A 24714-nucleotide genomic window follows, 5' to 3' on the forward strand; every position below is an offset into this window, starting at 1 on the left:
CAAGGGAAACTCCAGTCTCTTATGATCAAGGAATACAGTTTAAGGGACCCAGTCCCGCAACCAAAACTTAATCGATTTAGAAACACCGGCTCAGCCTCGCGGCCGGACGAAATACAAACTATTGGTGGCTTCAGCTGAGGACCGAATCGCGGTGCTCTCGAAGCGAGCGCGGCGCCACAACGTCCCAAAACGGCAATAACAGTCGAGCACAACATTAGATTCCGGTAAAGACCATTCTGGAGCCTGGGGAGCTGAAAACGCAGAGCCTCATGGGATTTCCAAAAGGGATGCAGCTGAAAAGAGGGGCATGTATTTAATGCGTCGCGAAGGGCTTTTTTTGCTGTATACGCGCGCACCAGCCTAATCGTCGCGTTCGTCAATTCGCTTCCACCATGAAGTCCCTGAGTTACAGCCTTGCGATTGCATCGCTTTCTAACACCATCGCTGCGAAGCTTCTGCCTTCAAACAACAGTACACCGCCGCTCGATGTGCGGGACATTTCAGCGCGGAGTCGCAACCTGCTCGCGCGCCAAAGCTATGATTATTGCGGCAGTATGCCCTGTCCATTCTCGGTCTCAATCTCCCGCACTGCTGACATTGTCAACCAGCGACTTCGTACTACTGCATCAATTCCAACTGCTGCGGCATAACCGTGTTCAACTGCATGGACCCAGGCGGCGAATGCTGCGCCGACCTCTCCGAGTACGGCTACGGGCTGTGGTGCACCGCCGGCACAACATGCGTAATCGAGAACGGACTTGTGCAATGCCAGGACGAGAGCGGGGACGTCTTTTCCGCAGATTCTTCGGCGGCTGAGATACCGACGGCGACGGCCACGGGTAGTGATGAGCCGTTTGAGACGGGTGGTAGTAGCAGTGGTGGGAGCAGTGGAAGTAGCGGCAGCAGGACGAAGACCAAGAAGAAGAGCAAGGCTTGGATCGCGGCTGCTGTCATCGTGCCGCTGATCGGCATCGCTGTCATTGCTGGCATCGTGTTTTTCCTCTTCATGTTGAGGAAGAAGAAGAGGGCCAATGCCAACGCCAGTGCCGTCCCAAACTTCAACCAGCAAGGTGGCGGCCCAGGGAATCCGCCGGCCATGACACAGCAACAGCCAGTCATGTCAGGCCCACCGCCCGCTACGCCCGCGCCGCAGATGGGAATGTCACCTATGCCGCAGCACGCGACTCCTGCTCAAAATCCCGACCTTAAGACTCCGGCGTATACACAGCAGTATGAGGTACCCTCGCCGGTTAGCAGCCCGCCTCCTCAGTGGACGCCGGCCAGTCCCGCTCCGACGACTGCGCAGCCCGTAGTCTACGCATATCAGCAGGGGGCAGCCCCTGAACTCCATGGCCAGGCGATTACGAGTCCAGTTTCGCCGATGAATACGGGGAACGGAGGTGGATATACTCCGCCGATGCAGCAGTCCCGGCCTGTCTATCCGAATGCGATGGAAATGCCAGCAGCGCAGGCGCCGAGACAAGGTGCGCAAGAACTCCAGTAGGCCAGGTCGGTCTGCTTGGTTGGCGTTCGGATTTTCTGTTGTTGCCATAGATGCTTTTCTCGAATCCAAATCTAGGCTCTTCGTCCCACGGCGCCCTCCATGTCGAAGGATTGGGTGTGAGAACTTCACTTCGAGTAAATTAATCGCTGGGCTTACCCACCACGACTCTAACATGAACATGCCCAGAATCTTTCAGCGCTCTTCACTTGCTCGGTCTGACCCAACACGAATTGTTAGAATGATGAGTGCTTCCACGAAACGGACTCATTCACCCAACTGCAGTCGCAAAACATAGAGAACTGCCGATGAATAAGTCCCACGACGCTCCACCCTCACAAACTCACTCGAGTTACCCCAACCCCGGGTCCCGTATCATTCCTCACCCGCGGACCTAGCGCCGCGCTAACATATACGACCAACACTGCAGCATACGCAGCAGTCGCGCCAAAGACCTCTGCTCGGCGCGCATTCGTGAGCAAAGCCACAAAGGCTGCAAATAGGAAGGTGAACAAAGCCACCATGCATATCCGTATCTTCCATGACCGGTCGTCCAGAACAGCGAGACATGTCATAGCGCCGACGAGAAGCGGTGAACGAATAGCTGAGAAACTGTATGCGACGTGGAGGAAAGTAGTAGATCTCGGAATGGTACTTGGTAGCCCCGGGCTTGCGGGACTGTGAGTTATTAGTGGCGGATATGCGCCGACTCAGCAGCTACATACATACCTGTAGACAGTATCCGAAGGTGTATCTCACAAATCTGCTCAAGCGATCATCTTCCGTAGGCTGGCTCAGGCTAACAAGATCTTCCTCTTGTTGAATGATCTTCTTGTCATGACCAATTAGAATGTTGCCGCCATCCGTGAAATAGCTATTGAACGCTGCAAAGGCGCGTTTTGAAGGTTGTGGGAGTGCTTGTATCTGACGTTCCTCCAGCAATGCTTGCCCTAGGGTAATCGTTAGCTGGGGAAAGCGGTTCAGTCGTAGCAATCCATACGGTATTGATGGAGGATGATCGCTATCTCCCGGTGCAGCTCGACTCTCTCGTGAGAGTCCTTCAAGAATCTGTTCTCAGGCGTATCGAGGGTGCCATTCTGATCCTCTGGGGCTCCGCTGAGCCTCCTTCTGTATTCATCGGCAGCGTCTCTCATTGAATCATAAGCCCTGGCGCCTTGCCGGAGCGACGGATTTCCTTGGGCATCCTTTGCATCCCTCTTGTCGAATTCATGCAGTTTTGCTTCAAGCGCATTTAAGTGGTTCTGGAAATGCAGAAGATTTCGCGCTCCGAGGCGGCTGAACCTCCGAAATATGGCGGCATCGTTATCGGCGCTTCTAAACGCGGAAAGTAGTGGGATACCTTTCATTCCCGAAGGCATACTCACCATCGCGGAATATACTCAAGCGAAAAGTTCATGTGTTGGGAGGATGATTCTGGGCGCGAGTTCGCCGGGTCTGCAAGCCACGCCTTGGCACTGAGCCCTCCCAAAACTTACCTCGTTCCCCTCCAAGAATCCCCTCTATCCCGATTCCCTCTGTGGTCCATTTCACTCCTGTTGCCCCGTTGCCCAAGAGTCAGCATCTTGAGAAAACCAAGGTCGGCCATGGATTATTCCGAGTACTCGAAAGCATTTAGAAGATTTGAGACTTTACGAAACAGGATCTAACGGCAGCAGTATTTGGAGGCCCACGGAAAAACGAGCTACTGGTGGGATGATGAGGTACGTCGACCTCTGGATGATCTAACAGCGATTGAATTGATGGGTCATAGATACGACCGGAAGAGCGGAAGACTGGATTAAGCATTGATCGAGTCCTCTTTCAATTGGACGCATACGATGATATTGTCAAACGCATCACGAGGGTTGAGCCCACCAGAGTCTCCCGTCGTTTATCTAGGGCGAACGCCCCTGCTTCGACCCGAAAGGCTACGTCAAGGAAATCCGGGTTAAGGATGATCGTCAATGACGAGCGTCTAGACGCCTTCGGAGATACCGGCTCATATCATAACATGGTCGACGAAGAGTATGTCCGCAAGCAAGGGCTGCCAATAGGCGGTCATGGAATGAAACACATGCTGGGCGACAAGAGCACGTTATCTTCGCTGGGAACTGTGGAATTGGAAGTCGCCTTCGAGGATGATCCGGCAAACCGGACGAGAATTGTCGCACACGTTGTTCGGGATTTCCCGTTCGATCTCCTTCTCGGAAATGGCTTTCTCTGGGAGACCAAAACGCTGACGAAGTTCTTCCATCGTTTCCAGACGTGCGAGTTTCCCCGGCTGGGTTCGAAACGTTCATTCCACTTCATCGGACACCCGTCTGAGCGCTTCAATGTAATGCTGGATGGCTCTCTCGCGGTCGCCGCATGTTTGGATACCGGTTCAAATTGCAATGTTGTCGACTCCACCTGGGCAAAACAGAATTTTCTCCATTCCGCACAGGTCCGGAGTACCAAGGTTGGCACTGTGGCCTCCGGTGAGCGGAGAGCCACGCTCGGGCAGGTACATACAACGATGATATTGCCGGACGGATTGGTGGTCCCGCTCGTTCTTGAAGTTCTCAAGGATTGTGCAGTCTCGTTTGTCGTTTGTGACGAGATCATATTCGAATACAGTCTGTACGACGAGTCGTACTCTCATGCATTCTCGGACGCTGAAAATGAGAACATGCTTCTCCACATGGACTACTATCCATGGTACCTCAATATTGTGCAGAAAGCGAAGGAAAAGTTCCGAGAGTCGAAACCCTTTACAAATACGATCAACGCCACTTCCGACTCAGACGAACTGGAGCGCCAGTGGAACTGGGACCGGGAAAACGGCTGCGGGAGGGATGCGGCCGTTGATGAATGGATGCACGAGTACTTCCGACGTGAAAAGCACGAGAAGGCGCTGTACCCTAACGTTTCCTTCCAAGACAAGATGCTGATCCGCTACATTCCAGAGGAGCTAGTACTGAGCGTGGGCGAGTCGCCGTTCGATCCGCGTGCGGTATCTACAGCCTGATGTTGGGAGAGAAGCCGATTGTGGGTACAGGGAGGTTGGTTTGGAATTCTAGATAGGAGAATGAAGCTATTCGTGATGAAATGGTGGAAATCAGAAGAGGTGAAGTGGACGCAAAGTTGAGATTAGGTACGACTAGCGTGTAGCGCTATTTCCTAGCCGACCTCCATGAAAGGAAGCCACGCCCATGTGTCAGAGATCCCTGAATAGTAAACGGCGGAAGATACTACATTTATCTATTCAAGCACAAGCCGGCCAAGACCGAGATTTCTCTATAATACATCCATATCCATATATGCTTGACGCCTCCCCATCATCCAAGCCCGCCTTTGAACGAACGCAAGGGATCCGCCAACTCTCGGGAGGTATGCTTATGCGCCAAAGAACACCGAAGTATGCATCGCTATACGCAAGCGAATCAATTCTTCAACCGCCTATATCAGACCCGCGAGGCCATTCGATGCGTATGCCATAGGCTTGACGTTAGGGTGCGGCACGGCGTCGAACTGCGTAAAGTTGAGCTTGTAGTCTGGCCCAATCTTGATGAAGGCGCCCTTGTTGCCTGTGCTATCGCAGTAGTGTGGCGCGGAGAAGACTGTGATGCATTTGCCGTCGTGCTCGACCTCGTAGCCTTCCATGCGGACTTCGTGCGATCGGATGATGGCTTCGAGCTTGTTGGCTTCGCAGAAGCGCTTGGTGACGTCGGGTCCGAACTGCAGGCCGACGCCTCGCTTGCTAGGTCCTCGGCCGGGCTGTGTCTGCGGGTCTGTCCAGAGCATCTCCATCATGAGGCCGGACTGGCCCGGCTGTCTTTGCTTGAATCGGTCCAGCTTCCTGACGTCGTCGAGAGAAACGTTGTCGTCCGAGAAAAGACCGCCATGCAGAACGAAGTATTTCTTGCCGATCAAAGTGGCCAAGGGTAGTGCAGAGAAAGACTCGGAGAACAGCTTGAACACCCGCTCGGTGTACTTCGCCCTGCACTCGCCTTCGAAGCCGTACATCCTGTTCATGTCGTCGGTCTCGTGGTTGCCGCGGTTCAGGAAGAACCTGTCGGGATATAGCCACTTGTACGCATAGAGGAGCAGCGCAATTTCAGTCGACCATGACCCCCGATCGACGAAGTCGCCGTTGAAGAGGAACATATGCTTTTCGGTAGGCTTGCCGGCGAGCCGGAATATCTCCATGAGGTCGAAGTATTGGCCTATTTATGATTAGCACCAGAATCCAAAGCCACGACTAAATTTCGGAGTAAAACCCACCGTGCGTATCGCCGCAGACAGTAATCTCCCGCTCGTCTTCAATATCAATCTCTACCATGGTCGGCTCCTTCTTGACAATATCCATGACGGCTAATATGATCTGGTAGGCGTACTTCTTAGCCAGCTTCTTGCCGTTCTTGAAGCGCTCAATCATGTCCTCGATGAACTCCAGTGTCATCTTGTCTTCCAGCTTCGCTCCGTCGTACGAAGCGTCCACAACCATGTGCTCCAGATCCAAGCCCTCGGCCGCTGACGGCGCATCCTCAACTTCAATTGCCTTCAAAAATGCGTCTCGCTTCACGACCTTGTCGCATTCCGTCATGCGCATCTTGGCCACATTGTCGTTGGGCGCTTTCTTGACAACGAGCTTCCAGTCTCGGAGCGCCTCTCGGTGGTGGAGTATCGCGGTGTTCGCGGAGGCGCGGCGGTAGTATGCCTGCGGGTTCTGTAAGTCGCCCGTCGAGCTAGAGACGGAAAGCCAGCCCGTACCTTGACATTGTTGGGGTCGAGCTCAATCGCCTTGTTCGCATCTAGTATCGCTGAGCCGTACGCTTCAAGTTTGATATTCGCCTGTCTCAGCCTGTCAGTGCGTGGTCGCGTGCACGCCACTATAGCCACCCACCTGCGCGCGGTTCGTGTAGAATGCGGGCTCCTTGTCGTAGGCGTCAATGGCCTTGGTGTACCAATCGACAGCCGCGGGCCAGTCCTGCTGCTTGAACGCCTCATTCCCCTTGTTCTTAAGCTCGGTAGCTTCAGCCAGCGAGGCCCCCATGGCGCCGGTTCGACGTTGCGGGAGTGACGGAGGATGCGAGGCGGAACTGCACAGTGCAAGAAGGCGCGACGGGCGGCTGCACCTGCACCTGCGAAACTGGTCGAGCGAAGCTTCCACAGTCGGCGGTCACGGCAGGAACAAAGAGCGACGCAGGACTATAAGTGACGTTGGCGAAACTCCACGGCGCCTGCTGAGGCTCCAAAAACCCAAAAAGTGGGTTCGCGATCCCCACGCTTCCATCATCGTCTCGCCCTGCGCGCCGCCACCGGCTAGCGATCCCTACCTCGCCCGAATAGGAAAGGCGACCTCAACCGGAAGCGAGCCAACATGCCGCCGAAGAAGGGCACCGCCCAGCCGATCAAGAAGAAGGCCGAGAGGGGCACCGCGATAGTCGTGGAATCGAGCGACGAAGCCAGCAGTTCTGCCTTCACCGAGAGCAGCAGCAGCGACAGCACCAGAGCCGTCACGTCGATCCAGGCACTACGGAGCCGGCATTCGCTGCACCGGCGAAACCGCTCTACCGCAGCGGACCCCGGCTCCAGCTTCCGCCAAGAGCCCGTCAACGGCTCCAGCGAACAAAGCACTCCTCACAGCGGCCTTGAAACCTCACCCAGCATCGAAGACAAACCCATTCTCACCGTCGAAATCCACCCTCGTTCATCACCAAACGCCTCTCGCACGCGACCCCAGCGCCCCAAGAAAACTCCCCAAGGCCGTCTTCCAGCAAGCCAGCAAGCCCCAACTTCCGAGAACCAGCCTCCCACCCAAGAGACGCTCAGCACGCACGTTCAAGCCCTTACTCTCAGTCCCGAGAGGCAGCCCCGGCGCACCAAACGAGCCAAAGAGCCCCCTCTCACTGGCCAGAGCGAGAGCACCATGTCCGCAGGAGGAGCCTACATCCCGTCGTCGCAGCAGCGCCACATGCGCGCCTGCATGGTGTGCTCCATCGTGCGCACCTTCCAGCAGTTCAACAGCAGCGGCTGCCCGAACTGCGAGTCCTTCCTCGAGCTGGCCAACAACCACGAGGCGATCCAAGACTGCACAAGCCAGGTCTTCGACGGCCTGCTCACCGTGAGCGACACGAGCAAGAGCTGGGTGGCGCGCTATCAGCGGCTGGAGGGCTATGTGCCCGGCGTGTACGCGGTGCAGGTGGAGGGCGTGCTGCCCGAGGATGTGATTGCCGCGGCGGAGAATTCGGGCGTCCATTATATCCCGCGGGATGGTAGCGTCAGTGAGGCGCTGCCTACGGATGCTTGAGCGGCAGCGGGGTGTAGGCGGGGAAGACGTATCATGATGGAGGAGGGATACCATGCAGCATCTTCAGCAGCGGCGTTACGGAAAAGGTTAGCATGGGCGCCAGGTGTTTTGGCATCCGCTTTTACGGACTATCTTCTACATCTGATTAGTAGATAAGAGAGTTCATTAAAGAGTGTATCAATACTAGTCCCGCACATGTGAATGGGCAACATGGGTGGATCAGAGCAAAGTCTCTGGCATACAAGCCAACGTCATTTGGGTATATACATCTCAAGCCAACTCAGAACCCCTGTACGCCAACCCATGCAACCATAACAACGTCAAGCGTAAACCAATCCATCTATACACCATACACCATACACCATACACCTTTGCCTCTTTCTTCTATAGCCAAAGCATCAAGCCAGCCAATGTCACAACCGACACGACCGGCGCGACTCGCGCTGTCAAAGCGCCCGCCCCGCCCATAACTTGATTCAGCTTCACAATGGCGCCCGGGAAGTTGCACGTTAGGTTCCACGGATCCTTCCTCCCGTAGCTCATCTGTCCTGCCAGACCATTCGGGCACGAGAAGCCTAATTGCGCAGGACAGCTGCGCACGATGTCGAAGCACAGGTCCTCGCAGGGCAGCAGCTCCTTGTACGGGCCTGGCTTAATCTCAAGGTCGATCATCGGATTCCGCGACTGGTTATACGCGAAGCGGTTACGCCGGGTGTTGTTGAATTCAAGGCTCATATTTGAAGCGTAGGGTATGCTTCCGTCCGCAAAGGGCGTATTAATGTTGCGATCATGGAGCCAGTCCTGCGTCGCGTTCCAGTCTTCGCACCGCGGGATGAGGACGGAGCAGAGCCAGGCTTTATAGTCGTTGCGGCAGTCGGTGCAGTTTCTTGCGAGCGAGTATTGTGCCGTGGAAGTGGTGTTGCAGGCCACTTGGTCGAGTGAGTTGGAGAAGTTTTGGTAGTAGGAATTCGCTTGTTGGTCGTAGAGATCCTTGAGGCGGGTCATGTTGGGTTTGAATTGTGGGGAGGAAGGCACCGCGTAAGCCACGTCCTCGCAGAAGTTGAGATCGTAGATTACTTGGCAGGAGTCATCTAGTGAGTGATTAATATGAGGCGCGATGAGCGTAAGGGAAGGGTGGATAGCATACCGGCCTTCGTAGTCCAGGTGAATTTCTGGAACACCTGGCCGCCGCCTCTTACGGTACCTCCATCGGGTAGTTGGAGATCTTGTGCACTCCCATTCACGGCCAAGAAGCCTGTGTATCCAGTATTACTCTTCAGATTCTGGACATGAAATTGGCCTTTCGGGTAGTTGAGCCCAAACTTTTTTGTCACCGAGCTGCTGACCGTGATATTGTTCGTCGCATTGAACTGCTCTTTTAGACCACAAAACGAATTTTCCAAACCCATCATAGGACTCCAGGTGCCGTCGGGAAAGGCATACAGGGTAAAGGGCAGAGGCGACTGTGACCATTTGTCAAACTGGTCAGAGCTGTTAGAGGCGCTGAGATTGTAGGTGATGAATAAGGCAGATTCGCTGTCCGTATCGACAAGGTATATGAACTGCGTGGCGTTGTCATAGCTGTGGTAGTAGCCATCGACACTGGCAGCTACTTCGAAATGCCAACTCCCATTCCAACCTTGCGGTAACGAGGGGGCGGAGACGCCAATGAATACGTCGGAGGTAGTCTGCAGTGTAAAGTTTGCGAATCCTTCTTTGAATGAAATAGGGTCCGTGAGGAGGTCGTTGGTAGAATCTGGTCCTGGCTTCGTGTTCTTTGTCGAGACATATAGAGTGAGCTGCGGCACGTCCCCAGTGATGAGAGCAACATCCGGTGTGGGTTGGCGACATGTATTCGCGGAGATCCAGACTGTGTTCCCTGCCTGTCGCCTCTTGAGCTCATCTCTCATGTCATCCTCTACAGCTTCCCCCTCTTCCCTAATAACCTCTATCTGCCCTGTTCCGCTCTCCGACGCGTTTTCCAAGCCGCGGGCATGCAGCGAGTCAGCTAGTAATGTTCTTGCCCGCAGCTGGCTCTTCTCCAGCACAAAGTATTTTGTCGTCCCCGGATTCGCATCCATCTCCATCGCCTGACTGTTCGTCAGCTTCTCCACCTCCTGCTGTTGTCTCCCTATCAAGCTCCGATCAAAGTAGGCAAAATCCGGCGCATATCCTCCATCAACCCCTTCTTCCCCCATGCTATCTTCCGCACTTATCAGCGATCCATCTGGCGGCGCGGGTGGTATCGATTGGCCAAACTGGCTATGCTGGACGTCTTCCGGAGCGATGGGGAGTTCGGCGGCGTAGACAAAGTGGTGCGGTTGGAAGGATATCCATATTACGACGAGAAGACACGTCGCAACGGCGGAGGCGAGTAGCCTCGATTGTAGAGGCGTGAGCTTGGGGAGCTGCATCTGTGGGATCTTTGAAGATTGCGAAACGTAGTTGTTGCGCAGTCGCGCGCAGGTGCGCCGGGGGTTACGGTCGGCCTAGCAGACGGGAGGGTATCATGGGCGATTCGGGGGCTCCGGAAATGTCCGTCGGGTTGTTCCTGGGTTCCAGAGGCGAGCAAGCAGTGTGGTGTGGTTCCTGGCACAAAGGCGGAGTGCTGGGAGATGGAGCCCTGGAGGTCCGCATCAGTGCCAAGACGCCGGTACATGTCTCAGGTCGAGGGCGGACATGGGTTTCCTTTTCCTCACTCGGACGCCACAAATTCGGGGAGAGCCTCATAGAAGCAAAGCTAGAGAGTGAGCAAGGCCATTGATACTCTAGAATCTTACGAGCCTTTCCTTGCCGACGAAGAACTGCCACGTTTGACTTGAACTGACCAGCGGATGATAGCGCCTGGGTTCCAAGATTGGGGCTTGTAGCGCTTTCTTGCATATGAGCAAGTCGACTCACGGGTCCCGCTCGCTCTTCAGTGGTTCCGTCTGTCTCCAATGGAAGTCTGCTTGGCTGCGCACTTGATCGATGCGATTCCCCGCCGTGCTGAAGGCATGCCACTGCCACCTGCGCGACCCCACGTGTTTTAGCACTTGCCCCTTTTAGGCAGGGTATTTACCGTCGCACATCGATTCAGCCTGACTCCCCATGAAACCCCACCACACAACGCTTTATCTATATACAGTGTTCGACCGCTCGGCAACGCGTGTCTTTCTAGCTCAGCAATGTGATAGCGCATCCTAGCCACCAAAATGTCGCCATATCAGCACCTCTTCTCCGCAAACGCCGTCCTCAACGTCTGGCGCAACCTGCGCAACACACGCGACCAGAATGACCTCCTCCTCACCTTCCAGTACCACCCAGACGACGTGCGCGGAGCGAAGAACGGAAAGTTCGGAAAGGGCAATGCCGTCGAAACCACGACCGAGGACGTGGGTCGCCGACGTGCCGTGGACGGAGGAGGGGCCGTGGATGGGAGGAGCATAGGCTTCGTGGTGCCATGGCGAAGCATGCAGGCACAGAAGCGGGAGCTGAGGGAGAAAGAAAAGGAGCTGGCGGAGGCACTGGTGGTGCTCGCAGGAGAGGTGGCTTTTACCGGTACATCAAACCCCGAGGGTGTCCACGGCGTATGCTGCGCGTGCTGACCGCGCTATAGATCTCCCGCCTGCCCTCCAGTCCTCCCTCACGCAGAACCCGCTCATCCAGGTCCGCCACCTTGCGGCCGGCATATCGCGCCAAATGTCCAAAATCGAGCTTCAGATGGCGGACAACGCGCCTTTCGCTCAAGGCAAGAATCTATACACTGGTGGAGAGATAATACGCAGATTCCTGCCTCCGATACAGACCCTCTTCGAACAGAGACCGGTCCCACAAAGGATGATTTTCGAGCTCTTGATGGAGCTGAAGGACCTGGTGTATGCCGGGATGGTCGGCTGCGAGAAGGAGGTACTGGAGTGGGAACTCAACAACTTCTCGTCCTTCGAGGATCTCGACGAATGCATAGTCCGCGCCATAACACCCGTATCCTCGGGACCATCACAAGACAAGGAACCAAACACCGGTAGGAGGCTCCTCAAACGGAAACCCTCCTCGCTTCTTCAACAGCCGCCCCCACCAAGACACTGGCTCCACGACGAACAGGAAACCCTCTATCACCTCGAATCCCTCGAAACTACTGCGGCGGCTATGACGCATCTCGGCATCCCCGTCACCGACTTCGTCGCCAAATCGGTCATTACGCTGCGGCGCACGCTTCCTCGGCAAATCTTGAATGATTTCGCCATACAAAAGAAGAGAAGGATAGGGACGTGTGCCGAGTATGCGAAGTGCATGAAGTGGGCGGGGACGAGCTGGACGCAAGGAGGAGGTTGTAGGAGGGGATGTCAGAATGAGGATGAGGATCCAGAGGGATTGCCAAGTTGGCATAGCAGTAGTCGGTGGTTTGACGAGCGGGGGACGCACATGGTGGGTGGAGGCAAGAGGGACGACGAGAGTAGAGCTGGAGTGATGAGGTTGGGCGAGACGTAAGGCGAATTCTCTTTTTTTGGATACGCTGGATATGGCTAGATTGGAAGGCACTCCAGCTGGACGATGTCAACGAGCATCGCGGGTCTCCTTTCTGGGCGGGGCAAAGGCGTCATAGGAGTTTGGGGTACGGGAGGGTGGAATGTTGGCCAGAGATACCCTTATAGCTACGCAAATCTATTTGATTGTTATCGCCTCTTCTGTCATACTACCCCTCTCTCTATATCGTACACTTAACGCCAATTGCATGTACTTGATCCGACCAATGGCCGAGACCGCAGCAGGTAGCCGCCCGGGACAGGACGGGGACAGACACAACAGTTAAGTGTACGAAGCATCATCCTCCCCACTACCGTGCCACTCGAACAAGCCACCGCGGCAGTCTGCCAATCGACAAAAAGCCGTATCAAGGCAATGATGCATTCTAGAATCTCTACATGCAACTCTTACAAACACGCCTACTAACCACGCTCTACAGCAGTGACAACATCGCCGGCAAAGCGGCCGCGAAGGAGAGCCACCGTCATGTGATGCGATGCAATATGCCAACCATGCATCCACCCCCACCCGCCATAGTATACACATACTTACAACTTCGCCTTCACCTTGCCGTTCGCCTCCTCGACAAGGGCCTCGTCATACAGCTCATCCAGATGATCTCTATATGCCCGCGCCGTCTGCGCACGCTTCAACTTGAGCCTACATCCTCGTTAGCATCCGCTTTCACTTGCATATGCATATCAGGAAGAAAGAAGTATGCACTTACGTCGGGGTTAAAAGCTGGTTGTCCACCGTAAACGGATCCAAGAACAGCCTCACGCTCTTCACCCTTTCATAGCTGTTGAACTTGTTCTTCCTGCCAATGCGATCCAGTTCCTTGAGCACTGCCTTCTCTACCTTCTTGTTCCCTAGCGCGGCCTGTAGTTTCTCCGTGTCTGCTGGGTCGATCTTCTCGCCGAGGGCTTTTGACGCGAAGGCGGGGAAGAGGTCCGGCGCGACGCCGAAGATGCCGACGAGGAAGGACTGATGCGAGTCGCCGTGCACGTACGCGGTAGCCATCCACCCGCAGTTGGCGAGATACACGTTCTCGATGCGCTCGGGGGAGATGTATTCGCCCTGGGCAAGCTTGAGCACGTTCTTCCTGCGGTCGATGATCTTGAAGCGGCCGAGCTCGTCGATGGAGCAGATATCGCCTGTGTGGAACCAGCCGTCCGCATCAAGAGCCTTCTTGGTCTCTTCCTCGTTGTGGAAGTACTCCCGAAACTGGGTAGTCGAGCGGATGAGTAGCTCGCCGCGCGGGTGCGGCTTGTCGGTGGTAAGGTACTCCATGTCTGGCACGTCGATGAGGCAGCATTCCGAGTTGGGCGTAACGCCGCCGCAGTTGCCCGCGGAGAAGTCGCCTTCCGTCTGCACGATGGACACGGCGTAGGTTTCAGTAAGGCCGTAGCCTTGGGTGAAGTTGTTGCCGAAGACGATGCGGAGGAACTGGTGGAGGCTGGGGTCGATGGGCGCGGAGCCGCTGACCATTACTTTGCACCTGTCGAGGCCTAGTCCCTTTGCGACCTTCTTTGCCCATATGCGGTCATAAATCGCGTGCTTGTTAGTGGGATTGTGCTTGTCGTTGATGGCAGCCAGCTTCTTAGAGACGACGTGCCGCGAAAGCGTGCCTCTGACGCCTGACTGCTGGACCGTGGCCTCCTTGATCGCAGATCCGAACCGATTGTACAGTCTCGGAACGCCGGCAAATACGGTGGGCCGGAGCATCTTCAAGTCGTCCACCAGCTCGGCGATATTGCCGTGGAAGTAGCCAATAGCGGAACCCGCTGCGAGCGCCGTGTGCTCTCCCAGCCGCTGATAGATGTGCGCGAGCGGGAGGAAAGAGCAAATGATGGTGTTTGGGTCTGTGTTCATCAGGATCATACTGGCACAGGTTCCAGCTTGGGCATTGCGGTGCGTGAGCACAACACCCTTCGGGTCGCCTGTCGTCCCAGAGGTGTAGTTAATCGTAACCAGGTCGTCCGGCTTCGGTGGACTGTAAGGGATTGGCTGTCTCTCGCCCAAGGCTTCCACATCTTGGATGTAATGGATGGCCACACCCATGTCACTGGCCAGCGAATTCAGCAACTCCCCTTTAGACTGCCCAGGAAGCTCGCCAGCCGAAAGAGGATCCAGAGCAATGATGATCTTGAGGGACGGCAGCCGCGGCTTCAGCTTCAAAAGGGGGGCTACATGGTTCAGGCCCGCGACGACGCAAGTTAATTGGGCGTGGTTGATGATGAACTCGGTGGTGTCCGGACCCAGTGTATCGTATATCGAGACGGTAAATAGGCTTTGGGACATGCATGCCAGATCTATGCAAATCAGCTCCCCTCCCCATGCCGTGTAAATCAGACAGATTCCTACCAGTTATCTGCCATTCGGGCCTGTTCTGGCACCAAAGACCAATGCCATATGTCTTCTCCGTGACGCCCGTCTGCCTGTGCAGATGCACCAAGCCGGCACCAAAGTTCTTCCTCCGTCCCTGAACCGTCTCATAGTCCTGCCATACGTATGCACCAAAACGTTTTGTAACGGGATCGTACGGGCGGTGGCCTAGGCATTTATTCTTGGGATGTCGCGCAGCTGTCGAGAATTAGCGACTTCCTTCGCTTGTGGCGTTGCGTTTTGCTACGTACCAGCCGCCTCAAAAGCTTCGTGCGCCGTTGTGATCTACCGATGGCTCGTCAGCGCCTCGAGTCCTTAAACCTCCACAGCCCGAACATCAATTTCTCACTAGGCAGGACTGGCCATACCGCAGGATCCAAAGTCTCCAGCAACGGCTTGTCGACGAACCTCCAGTTCCGGTACACGGCGCTGCGGCCCTCGATTTGTGAGCCCGGAATCGGTACGCTGTATGGCTGGCCCTTTGGCGGCGGCGCCCCCAGCTCGTGAGCGCGCTGCATCTGGAGATCCGGTGTCCCAAACATGATTGCGTCCGTCTGACAAGTGTTCGGCCTATTCGCAGGTATCAAGGGTCGGTTCGCGAGCGGGTGCAATGGAGTACTTTAGGTGGGATTTCGGAAGGCAGCGCGGGAGGTCGAAGTCGGAGGACCGCAGTCGCACAGTGAGCCTGCTCAACTCGGGATCCAAGATTCTGCCCCATTCTCAAGGTCAGTTGCCCGCATTCGTCGTGGCTGGGGTTTGGTGTTCGGCGTGTCCGAGGTGCATGACATACCTAGGCGCTTGGCAGCCACGAATGGTATCGAGTACAGCTGGGACAGTTACAGCTTCAGCACGAAGCCTTCTAAGGTTCAAAATCCCGAAGTGAGGTTGAAGAAGTTGTCAGGACGCTGAGGCAGAAATCAAATGGAAGCTCCGGCAGACAAAGAACCGCGGCTTCTCGAGGTAGCAGGGGCGGTGGGGCCCTTCAAAGGGAGCTCTTACATGGAGCCTCGGTATATCCACTTATAGACCAATGATGTCAGGCAAAACCCGGGCTAAGAGGCTTGAGCTTGGGTCGCCGGTGAGCTGGATGATTCCGGCAACGGAGCGCCGACAGCCGACAGCAATAGGCACTCTCCGCCGGGACTTCCGTTGAGAACCTACCTTTGTACTGACAGTGTTGCACGGGAATTTAAGCTTAATCTCAAGCTTGGTGATCTAATTTCGGTTGACATGGGCATGTTGTACTTACTTTCGCGAGCGAGTGGAAACATTATTCACGAGCCAAATCTCACATGCAGCATGATGATGTTCACGTTCACATGCGCGGGATCTGGGGAATCGGCCACGCGACGAGATCTAAAATGCAGCCACCGCGGAAGCGAGCCCCATTCGCGCTTAGCTTAATGATGTTACCGATCACGGGATTGGCGTTCTGATGCACGCTAATCGTCGGCATTGGACAGGTTCCTCGGCCGAGTAATCCCATCACACGCTGCATGAGGGCCATGCGAAGGCAAAGACGCTGCGTACGAGCAAGGAGACACTGAACGTGAATCAAAGCGGCGCCTCAGAACGGCTTCTGCAGAAACGGTTTTTCCTTGAATCTCCTAAAGACATCGCTTTCAAACTACTCCCGCCATGCTACCGAACACCTAAAGGACCGGAGATCGTGGCCGTTATAATCGAGGAGAGGGAATTGGGCCATCTAAAGCACACTTTTAGCGACTCTACACAGAGCCAGACAATGAACCGGCAGTCTCCCCGGTCTTCACAGCGTTGGCAGCCTCACCCTTCTCCTCTGGCTTGGTGGCCGACTTCTCGAACGACTGCTCGAAGTCTGCGATGATGTCGTCGATATGTTCGGTGCCGACAGAGATTCGAATGAGGTCCTGCATGGAGAGTTAGCATTGCGAAGCGTTTTGTGAATATCCGTCGCTTACCTCTGTCACCCCAGAGCTAATCCTCTCCTCTTCGCTGAGCTGCTCGTGGGTAGTAGTCCAGGGATGGATAGCAAGAGTCTTGGAGTCACCGACATTCGCCAGATTCGAGATGAGCTTGAAGTTGTCGACTACCTGGCTTCCCGCAGCACCACCGCCCTTGACACCAAACGACAGGACGCCGCCAAAGCCGCGCTTGAGGTACTTCTTTGCTAGCTCATGCGAGGGGTGGCTTTCCAAACCAGGATATGAAACCCAGCTCACGTTAGGGTTGCTCTCCAGCCACTTAGCTAGCTTGAGCGTGTTGTAAGCATGGCGCTCCGCCCTCAGGCTGAGAGTCTCGATACCAAGGAGCAGTTGCTGTGCAGCGAACGGGCTCATGCACGCCCCTACGTCTCGCAGAAGCTCGACACGCGCGCGGATGATGAAAGTAATCGGGCCGAACGTATCCCAGAACTTGAGGCCGTGGTAGCCTTCGGATGGCTCATTGAACTGTGGGAAGCGCTTCGAATGCTTTCCCCAGTCAAACTTGCCGCTGTCGACGATCACACCGCCGATTGTTGTACCATGGCCTCCTATCCACTTAGTAGCAGAGTGAACGACGATATCCGCGCCGTGGTCGATCGGGCGGATGAAGTAGCCACCGGCACCGAAGGTGTTATCTACTATGACTGGAACGCCGGCCTCGTGCGCAATCTCGGCAATCTTCTCGAAGTCTGGGACGTTGTATTTCGGGTTGCCGATGCTCTCCAGGTACACAGCCTTGGTGTTGTCATCGATGGCCGCTTTGAAGTCCTCTGGCTTATCTCCGTTTACGAACTTGGTCTTGATACCTAGACGCGGGAGCGTAACCTTGAGCTGATTGTATGTGCCTCCATACCTAGGCACTGTCAGCTTACTGCTACGTTTGCAGATTTCTGTTTGGCGTACAGATTCGACGTAGAGACAATGTTATCTCCCACCTGAGCAAGGGTCGCAATGGCCATAAACTGAGCGGCCTGGCCAGATGACGCAGCTAGAGCAGCCACGCCTCCCTCGAGGGCAGCGATTCGCTTCTCGAAGACGTCAACCGTGGGCTACGGTTCCGAGTGTACGTCAGCAATGCTTCTCTGCATGATTGGTTCCAGATATCGGCCCCTCAGATCCTAGGAAGGCGGACACTCACGTTCATAATGCGGCTGTAGATATTGCCGAACTCCTTGAGGCCGAAGAGCCTCGCGCCATGGGCAGAGTCATTGAAGGTAAACGACTGCGCCAATCAGCTCCCAACCCTCAAAATCAAATGTATCCTCTCAATTGAACGTACGGTAGTGGCATAGATGGGCACAGCGCGGGCATTCGTCGCGGGGTCGGGCGATTGACCTGAGTGAGCCCTCGTCAGCGGATTCCATATCTCGGGTTGGGGAGAGTGTACCGGCGTGCAATTGCAGCGTCTCGAAGTTCTTGGAGATTTCGTCAGCCATGGTTGCTTCGATTTTGCTTTCTGGACGAGGGTGTGGAGGTAGAATTCAGCGTCGATGTCGTATGTAGCGTCGAAGGTTGGGGTATCGTCGGAAGGAGGTCTGGATGGCAGCTTCCAAGGAGCAATTGTGCAAGAAACAGCGACCGTCACGTCATACAAAGCTAGCGCCCTGTGCTCTTTCTTTTCTCGCCTGTCGAGTGTCTGCTTCTGTAGTCCCCAACTCAACCTTCCCCCGGACCCTTATATACGCCCACTAACCCCCACAAGCTCGACGTCGGCGATCTGGCGGCGGCCATAATTATCCCACCTGCTGACGCCGGCGTCGACCTCTCGGATGCATTCTTTGAGCAAAATTGCGTGGTCAGGCCATCCGACTTCGCTCGTAGCCGTGTTCGCGTCAAGCACGCAATTGCTGCTACCCCGCCGCGGGGCTGGTCCAGGGCGGCCCTAGCTCCGATTTAGGCCACTCAGAAACGACGACAAGAAAGGAGGCTGCTCGCTTTTGAAAGGAAGAAGAATGTGTTTGCGAAGGGCTGGTGTTTGAAACTTTGGGCTTACGGTCTGCGTTGTTGCGGTGTCTATTTCAAGTGTCGGGCTTGAAGTGATTACTTATCGTGGAGCTGTCCGTCCAGCTGCTCGCGGCTTGGTGCTCGTACATGGATATGTTCTGGCTGCACCTACCGATGGAGTAGCGTACATGCGAGCAAAAAGCCACTGTCAATCTCACTTCGTGATTATAAGCCGATTATTGGATGAGAAAGGCTCCTGGGGAGGACACGGCGTCGAGAAAAGGAACGACAGGAACGACAGCAACATTATCCTCCACTGCGTAAAGGAGGGAGCCGAGGCCACACCAAGAAGAGTTGAAGGATTCCACGAGCTGAAATGGCATGCTGACTTCACTTGCCCACTGCTGACGCCGCAAGGTTGCGCCTTCCAGAAGTTCTGCCGCGAGTTGTACTTTCCTTTTCCAGCGATCCCCAGCCTTAAGTTACTATTCCGGCCCCCTGAACCAAGTCAACAATCTCATTCCATCTCTATGGCTACCTCCAACAGCATTCCCCCACCATCCTCCCTCCACCTCTCCATCTCTCCCTCCACACCCTAACCCTGTCCTCCTAACCAACCACGTGCCCTCTCCATCCGAACCCTAGTCCCCACCCACCAACCACCCACACTCCCATCCCCCTGACCCAATCGATAAAGTCGACTTCCAGAACACGCAAAGATCGACCCATCCCCAAATTAACCGGCTCCGGCTCGCCTGCACCAAAAACCCGCGACTGGCACTCCGGCCCCGCCATCCAATATCGATAGAGGGTTGCGTGCCACTGCCCTGGTAAATTAAAGCTGCGCATGCGTGCGCTGCGTGTGGTGGCGCAGCCGAGAGCGCCTGCTGTGGGTTGAATTGGCGACGGGCGACGGCTCGTGCTGGGAAGCTGGAGCATAGAGGGTTGGAAGCGAGATGAGGCATTGCGAGTTTTGCGGTTTCATGTTGAATAATGTGCGCGTTCATCATGATGCTGCATGGGGATGAAAAGCTGGTCAGTCACATCGGAAATCACACCTCGCGAGTGCTACCCCACCTTCATCACAGCGGAGAGCGTCTCACAGAGCGCTGGTAGTATGTAGACTAGAAGCTCGCATTGTATCCTCGTATCTAGCGGCAAGAGAGAAAGGAAAACCCGTTGTGTGTGCATTCTCCCATCCGAACCCGCCCAACCATTCGTTGTGATCCTCTCCTGTCTATTCCGGCCGCCCGCCCTCCCTTCTTTGCCATATAGCCTATCCGTCATTGCTGGATGCGCGCGCCGCCTGTGTGTCTTCCTCTGCCAATCTGGTGTGGGTAGTCTTCCGGGGCAACGCATCTTAGAAAAGGAAATCCCTAGCAAGTCCGACCAAACCGAACGATATAAAAACAGCAAGGAAATAATAGTGATAGGCTGTCTGCCTAAGGATGGTAAGGATAATAAAAGTGCCGTAAGGCTGTGCGCTCTTATGGCATGCGTGTACCAGAGCTTGGGTATCCAAGGTCCAGACTCGGTTGCCTCGTTCAATCAGCTTACAGGTACAGTAAGGAAATAGATAATGGTAGGAAATTAAGTTGGTAGATGGTTTGGTAATGAGTGTGTTCTTTTCGTCGACGTCAAGGAAAACGGTGTAGTAGGTGCTCCGAAAGGAACATTCAGAAGCAACAGTTAAAGGAATAACGTAAAGGAAAGCTCGCTGGTTCGCGCATTCATACGTAGTCGGGGTATAAGGATATCGAGGACATCAGACCCGTCATGACTAACGCCAGGTCCAAGGAAAGACGTGAGCAGGGTTCCGCCATAAGACATCATACAACAAGTCTAGACATCTAGACGCCAAGCTCGGGTACTCGGCGTTGACGGTGCGTACCATCTGCGCGTCGATAGCTCATCGCTGATCGGTCCATGGGCTCTTCCATATCGGGTTCGTCATAGCCTCCATCGTAGCTATAGCCTGGTCCAGAAGGGTTGGGCCTTGCACCCTGCTGGAGACGTTCAGTCATGTGCTTCGTATCGAAAGTGCTGGAGAAGGAACGTTTCTGGCCCAGAGAGGATTGAGGCTGCACTTGCGGGACGAACTTCGGCAGCGACGCACGAGAGTCGAGGTAGTTGTGGTTCTGGGGCGCATCAGACGTAGCGGACATGGGCGCCGAAATGGTGTTCGGCGGTGACTGGTAAGACGGCGAGACCGGTTCTAGCTTCTCAGTTGGCGCAGGTGGCTGTAGGGTCTTCAGCGGGGCCAGAGCGTGTCCATTGGGCATGTGCATAGCATTCGGGGCAGAGACCGACGCGCTGTGACTAGGCGTCTGAAGAGGCTGGATCGGCTGGCTTATCGACTGAGATCGGTTGTACTGGTCCATTGGGCTGTAGGGCGGTATCATTTGGCTAGGGCCTGGGTACGACTGAGTGGTCTGCGGAAGAGATGGACGGCGGTACTCAGCGGGAGGCTGAGCGTACTCCACAGCGGATGGCGGTCCTCGGACTGGAGGAGGCTGCTCATAGTGAGACTGCTGGTAGCTCTGGTTGTTCATGTAGCCGTAAGACTGTCCCATGTGCATGTCAGGCTGGTTCTGGTAGTTGTGGTGCGCAGGCTGGTGAGGCTGGTGAGGCTGGTGAGAGTAGGGAGTCTGAGGCGGCTGCATGAGAGGTGCGGCAGGCTGCGGAGGAGCAAACTGGTTCTGATACTGGTTCTGGCCCGATCCATACTGAGGCATTTGCGAGTATCCAGCGCTCTGAGGCGGAGGCATCTGCTGGTAGTTACTGCCGGCCTGGTAAGACTGCGACATCTCCTCCATGCTGGGACGGCGGGGCGGGGCGAACGAAGTGCTGCTGGCATTGGACACCGAGCGCGGGCGATCGCTGCCATCAAGAGCCGGGTTCGGTGTCGGCATGCCGGTCGGCTGCCCGTAGGCATCAGGGGTTGCGGTGCGTCTAGCCTGGTCATAGGCAGCCTCGTCATCGAAGTCATCCCAGTCTTTGTTCGACTTGTTCTCACGTCGCCTCATGCGCACATCACGTCGAATGCGGACGCGGCATCCTTGCTCGGCCACCATGCGGCTCAAAGCAGTACTCTCGGACAAGCCAGGGAACTTCTTCGCCGAGAAGACGATGAAGGGAGAGGACTTGACCTCAAGACGGTGAGAGACATGGGCATCAACGCCGGGCTGCGGGTGAACGTTAACGGTGGAACGGTCATCCGGGTCCATGTCCTTGGGGTCCTTCAACTCCTCATACAGCGCGAAGCTCAAGCGGTACTTTCCCTCGTGACGAACAGACAGGTCGGGGAAGATGAAGTAGCCTGCAGGGCTGGGACGGTCCAGATAGGCCATGCCGGCGACGGGCGTGCCGGTGAGCACGGGGAAGCTCGGCGTGGTGGGAGGAGCGCGTCCGGGAGCGATGGCGCGGGCGTTCTCCAGGGTCGCAAAGAGGAAGAAGTTGGCATTGTACGCGAAGGTGATCTCCTGCTCGCCCTCGAAGACGCGCAGCTCGACAATTGGCGGCGGGTCAACGGGGCGTCGGTCAGCGCTGGACTTGGCGCCGCTGCCGCACGCGCGGGCACGCTCTGGCTGCTGGATGACCTGCAGCGAGTAGCGGATCTGCCTGCCATCCTTGGTGGTGCGGACGGCAGAGCTCTTGGTCTCGTTGGAGACGGGGATGATAGAGGCCATGGTGAATTACGGTGTGTCTGCGGGGAGTTAGCGTGCGTGTGGAGTGGTCGTGAGTCGCTCTCTCCCGGACAGCCTCGCGGCGCCCACGGCGAAGGTTCGACGGGCGGAACTCACGTCTTCGACCACACGATCGGATTCCGGCAAACGACAGACAAAATAAACCAAGTCAACAACAAACGCACGCAACCTGGAGCCGTCAGCACGTTTCTCGAATGGTGGGCGTGGCCGCCGCGCTCGCTGCGCCGTGCGGAAGGAAAGCGCCGTGGAGCTGGCTCCCGAACGCCAGGCCGTCGGCTCTGACAGCCAGCACGCGAGGCAGCGGCCGACGAGAGGACTCACGTCTGGGAATTATACAGCAGCGGGGGAATTGGCGTCGACGGAGCGGGACTCGGCTGGGCGATGTCTGCCTGCGTCGCAGAGGGAAAGCGATGGAGGGCGGTGCGCTGGAGCGGAGGGCTGGAGCGAGTCGGTGGGGACGGGGCGGACGCGACAGCAGCCAGCACGGGGCTTCGACTCGAGAACTCGACGCAATGGGCGTGCTGCGTCGTCGACGGCGGTTGCTGCTCTCTCGCTCTCGCGCTCTCCCTTCGGGTGTCGTCGCGGTCGCTGGGGGGAGAGTGGAGAGGAGAAGGGCGTGCTCGCAGGACGGCACGAAGGGGGAAGGCTGGGGGCAGCGCTACTGGACACAGGCTGAATTGCAGCCGACGCACAAAGAGGAACCAAGAGGCCGGGCCGAAAAGTGGAGCCCGGCCAATCACGGCCCCGGCATGGCGCCACCAGACCACCCGCCAGACAATAACCGGGGTCGCACAGTGGACGGCGGGTTGGGCGTGACTGAGCCGACGGCTGACATTGCTGCTGCAGCGCTGCTCTCCAAGAAAGCAGCCAGTGCGCCGTCGCGGGAGGCTCGAAACAAATGGTACTGCAGTGTGCTTGAAATGGGTCCAGCGGCCGGTCCGCCCTCAGACAACGGACGTTTATCTTGCACGCCCCGAGACGAGAGCGATAGCGCTTGTCGACACTGCCAGCCTAGAAAACTCACACACCGTGCAGCCATCACCGGCTCCATGGTTGACCGCGTTGTGTCTCTCCTCTGCAGGACGACTGCAACGCCGCCGAGCGGCATGCGCCAGCCAGCGACTGCAGGGGGCTCCGCGGGCATGGCGCCCTCCCTCTCGATCAGAGTTTTCTGCTCACTGGCGCTGCCGTGCGCCCACACGCCGAAACACAGACAACGCAGATGGTCGACCTCACGCCATACCGCGAAACCAGCAGCAGCGGCTTTCTGCTTCGAGTGCGCACAATCACGCGCGGTGCGTCCTCGATATTGCGGCGGCAGAAGCAATCCCAGGAGGCCCTCGCAACGGGCGTCGCTCGTCTGGCGATTTCCGCGCTGGGAGCCAATGGCCACCCAGATGGCGACCCGGCGTGCAGCGCTTTGGCCAGTAAGTGGTCGCCAGGAAAGGCAAGCCGGGGCTGGGAGCGCTTGGCCGCACCCAAAGCGAACCCTGGGGACGCCCGCGCCACGGACCACTTCCCGCCGTCTGATTCGCCCAAGCACGAGATCCTAACGGCTTCAAGGGCTTTGGCGCAATCTCCCGCTTCCGTTACGAGGAACAAGCCTCCGTGTGGCGATCACGATTCACGCGCTGGAGCGTCGCCAACACCGTGCTGTTGCACACTCACGCATCGTGGGCGCCGCCGCCCATTGCCCTTCCCGGCCCAGCCTGCTTACGCCGGGGGAAACGCCACTGATAATCAGCCCACGAAGCCTGCTCACCGTCTCTCGGCGCGGGAAGAACTGCGGTTGTGTCTACCACGAGATAAAGAAGAAACACTTCAGCCCGTCGCTTCCCCTTGGTGGTCACGACGTTACAGTGCCTCAGCTGTGCTTCGTCGGATGCAGGCTCCCGCGATGAGGGACGGAAGACACAAGGTTTGACTTCGCGAACCTTACACTTCGACGGGAATATCTCCGATGCCAACCATTGCACCCGCGTGGACCCTGCGGCAGTACGTCGGTCGATCGTTGTTCAAGTCTTGCCGGACCCTGGCCCCAGTCCTTCCCCTTCATCATCAAATGGCGGTTGCACCCAGTGGTGATACCGCCCATTGGAGCCATTATTGTGACAACCTTCAAAGAATCCGGGACTTGTCCATGCGTCCCTGTCGCTCTACAGCTGTAGCACAGGGGAAGAGGCCATACGCTATAATCTCGCGATGTTTCCCTCAGACGAGCTACAATGTTTCGTACCTCCGAAAGCTATAAACTCACCGGTCTCCCTGTTCGTTGCAGAACAGTTCAAGTGACGCTCACTCTATCCGTATCTCCTACAGCCCGCATTGACAGGCCGTACACCACCGTCTCGAAACCAAGGTGTCCACCCATAAGCACAGTAGTACAGAGCAAACAGCAAAGAACCCATGGCCCTC

At 56.3% G+C, this 24714-nt stretch overlaps 11 protein-coding genes across 11 annotated transcripts; 5 read left to right on the plus strand and 6 right to left on the minus strand.

The window, feature by feature from the left end:
- Nucleotides 1-353: 353 nt before the first annotated feature.
- On the plus strand, nucleotides 354-1670 carry BU26DRAFT_517313 (uncharacterized protein). The gene is made up of 2 exons (XM_033828549.1): nucleotides 354-552; nucleotides 609-1670. The coding sequence occupies exons 1-2, from the start codon at nucleotides 393-395 to the stop codon at nucleotides 1502-1504; spliced, it is 1056 nt and encodes a 351-aa protein (XP_033685478.1). The 5' UTR covers nucleotides 354-392; the 3' UTR covers nucleotides 1505-1670.
- A 35-nt stretch (nucleotides 1671-1705) lies between these two features.
- On the minus strand, nucleotides 1706-3172 carry BU26DRAFT_264034 (uncharacterized protein). Its single transcript, XM_033821285.1, has 3 exons — nucleotides 2502-3172; nucleotides 2231-2451; nucleotides 1706-2179 (listed from the first exon to the last, which is right to left on the minus strand). Exons 1-3 carry the CDS (start codon nucleotides 2887-2889, stop codon nucleotides 1907-1909), a joined length of 882 nt encoding a protein of 293 aa, XP_033685479.1. The 5' UTR covers nucleotides 2890-3172; the 3' UTR covers nucleotides 1706-1906.
- Nucleotides 3081-4597, plus strand: BU26DRAFT_263937 (uncharacterized protein). Its single transcript, XM_033821283.1, has one exon. It carries the CDS (start codon nucleotides 3456-3458, stop codon nucleotides 4506-4508), a length of 1053 nt encoding a protein of 350 aa, XP_033685480.1. The 5' UTR covers nucleotides 3081-3455; the 3' UTR covers nucleotides 4509-4597.
- A 1373-nt stretch (nucleotides 4598-5970) lies between these two features.
- On the minus strand, nucleotides 5971-6756 carry BU26DRAFT_264018 (uncharacterized protein). The gene has a single exon (XM_033821284.1). The coding sequence runs from the start codon at nucleotides 6488-6490 to the stop codon at nucleotides 6083-6085; it is 408 nt and encodes a 135-aa protein (XP_033685481.1). The 5' UTR covers nucleotides 6491-6756; the 3' UTR covers nucleotides 5971-6082.
- A 656-nt stretch (nucleotides 6757-7412) lies between these two features.
- BU26DRAFT_423254 (transcription elongation factor spt4) lies at nucleotides 7413-7793 on the plus strand (the record flags this gene model as incomplete). Its single annotated transcript, XM_033823499.1, has 1 exon — nucleotides 7413-7793. One exon carries the CDS (start codon nucleotides 7413-7415, stop codon nucleotides 7791-7793), a length of 381 nt encoding a protein of 126 aa, XP_033685482.1.
- Nucleotides 7794-7985: 192 nt separating this feature from the next.
- Nucleotides 7986-10602, minus strand: BU26DRAFT_263934 (uncharacterized protein). Its single transcript, XM_033821282.1, has 2 exons — nucleotides 8941-10602; nucleotides 7986-8884 (listed from the first exon to the last, which is right to left on the minus strand). Exons 1-2 carry the CDS (start codon nucleotides 10205-10207, stop codon nucleotides 8178-8180), a joined length of 1974 nt encoding a protein of 657 aa, XP_033685483.1. The 5' UTR covers nucleotides 10208-10602; the 3' UTR covers nucleotides 7986-8177.
- A 125-nt stretch (nucleotides 10603-10727) lies between these two features.
- Nucleotides 10728-12415, plus strand: BU26DRAFT_603076 (uncharacterized protein). Its single transcript, XM_033835395.1, has 2 exons — nucleotides 10728-11333; nucleotides 11392-12415. The coding sequence occupies exons 1-2, from the start codon at nucleotides 10988-10990 to the stop codon at nucleotides 12261-12263; spliced, it is 1218 nt and encodes a 405-aa protein (XP_033685484.1). The 5' UTR covers nucleotides 10728-10987; the 3' UTR covers nucleotides 12264-12415.
- Nucleotides 12416-12814: 399 nt separating this feature from the next.
- Nucleotides 12815-15725, minus strand: BU26DRAFT_517317 (long-chain-fatty-acid-CoA ligase 1). Its single transcript, XM_033828550.1, has 6 exons — nucleotides 15475-15725; nucleotides 15053-15393; nucleotides 14936-14969; nucleotides 14664-14882; nucleotides 13027-14611; nucleotides 12815-12959 (listed from the first exon to the last, which is right to left on the minus strand). Exons 2-6 carry the CDS (start codon nucleotides 15224-15226, stop codon nucleotides 12848-12850), a joined length of 2124 nt encoding a protein of 707 aa, XP_033685485.1. The 5' UTR covers nucleotides 15227-15393; nucleotides 15475-15725; the 3' UTR covers nucleotides 12815-12847.
- A 686-nt stretch (nucleotides 15726-16411) lies between these two features.
- BU26DRAFT_423838 (uncharacterized protein) lies at nucleotides 16412-18084 on the minus strand (the record flags this gene model as incomplete). The annotated part of the gene is made up of 6 exons (XM_033823534.1): nucleotides 16412-16573; nucleotides 16625-17501; nucleotides 17552-17697; nucleotides 17787-17870; nucleotides 17928-17983; nucleotides 18036-18084. The coding sequence occupies 6 exons, from the start codon at nucleotides 18082-18084 to the stop codon at nucleotides 16412-16414; spliced, it is 1374 nt and encodes a 457-aa protein (XP_033685486.1).
- Nucleotides 18085-20053: 1969 nt separating this feature from the next.
- BU26DRAFT_264100 (uncharacterized protein) lies at nucleotides 20054-22379 on the minus strand. The gene has a single exon (XM_033821286.1). The coding sequence runs from the start codon at nucleotides 22279-22281 to the stop codon at nucleotides 20443-20445; it is 1839 nt and encodes a 612-aa protein (XP_033685487.1). The 5' UTR covers nucleotides 22282-22379; the 3' UTR covers nucleotides 20054-20442.
- A 669-nt stretch (nucleotides 22380-23048) lies between these two features.
- Nucleotides 23049-24223, plus strand: BU26DRAFT_503162 (uncharacterized protein; the record flags this gene model as incomplete). Its single annotated transcript, XM_033826681.1, has 2 exons — nucleotides 23049-23594; nucleotides 23633-24223. 2 exons carry the CDS (start codon nucleotides 23049-23051, stop codon nucleotides 24221-24223), a joined length of 1137 nt encoding a protein of 378 aa, XP_033685488.1.
- Nucleotides 24224-24714: the final 491 nt, after the last annotated feature.

The sequence above is a fragment of the Trematosphaeria pertusa genome (genome assembly GCF_010094035.1).
Source record: "Trematosphaeria pertusa strain CBS 122368 unplaced genomic scaffold BU26scaffold_5, whole genome shotgun sequence".
Taxonomy (NCBI): Eukaryota; Fungi; Ascomycota; class Dothideomycetes; order Pleosporales; family Trematosphaeriaceae; genus Trematosphaeria; species Trematosphaeria pertusa.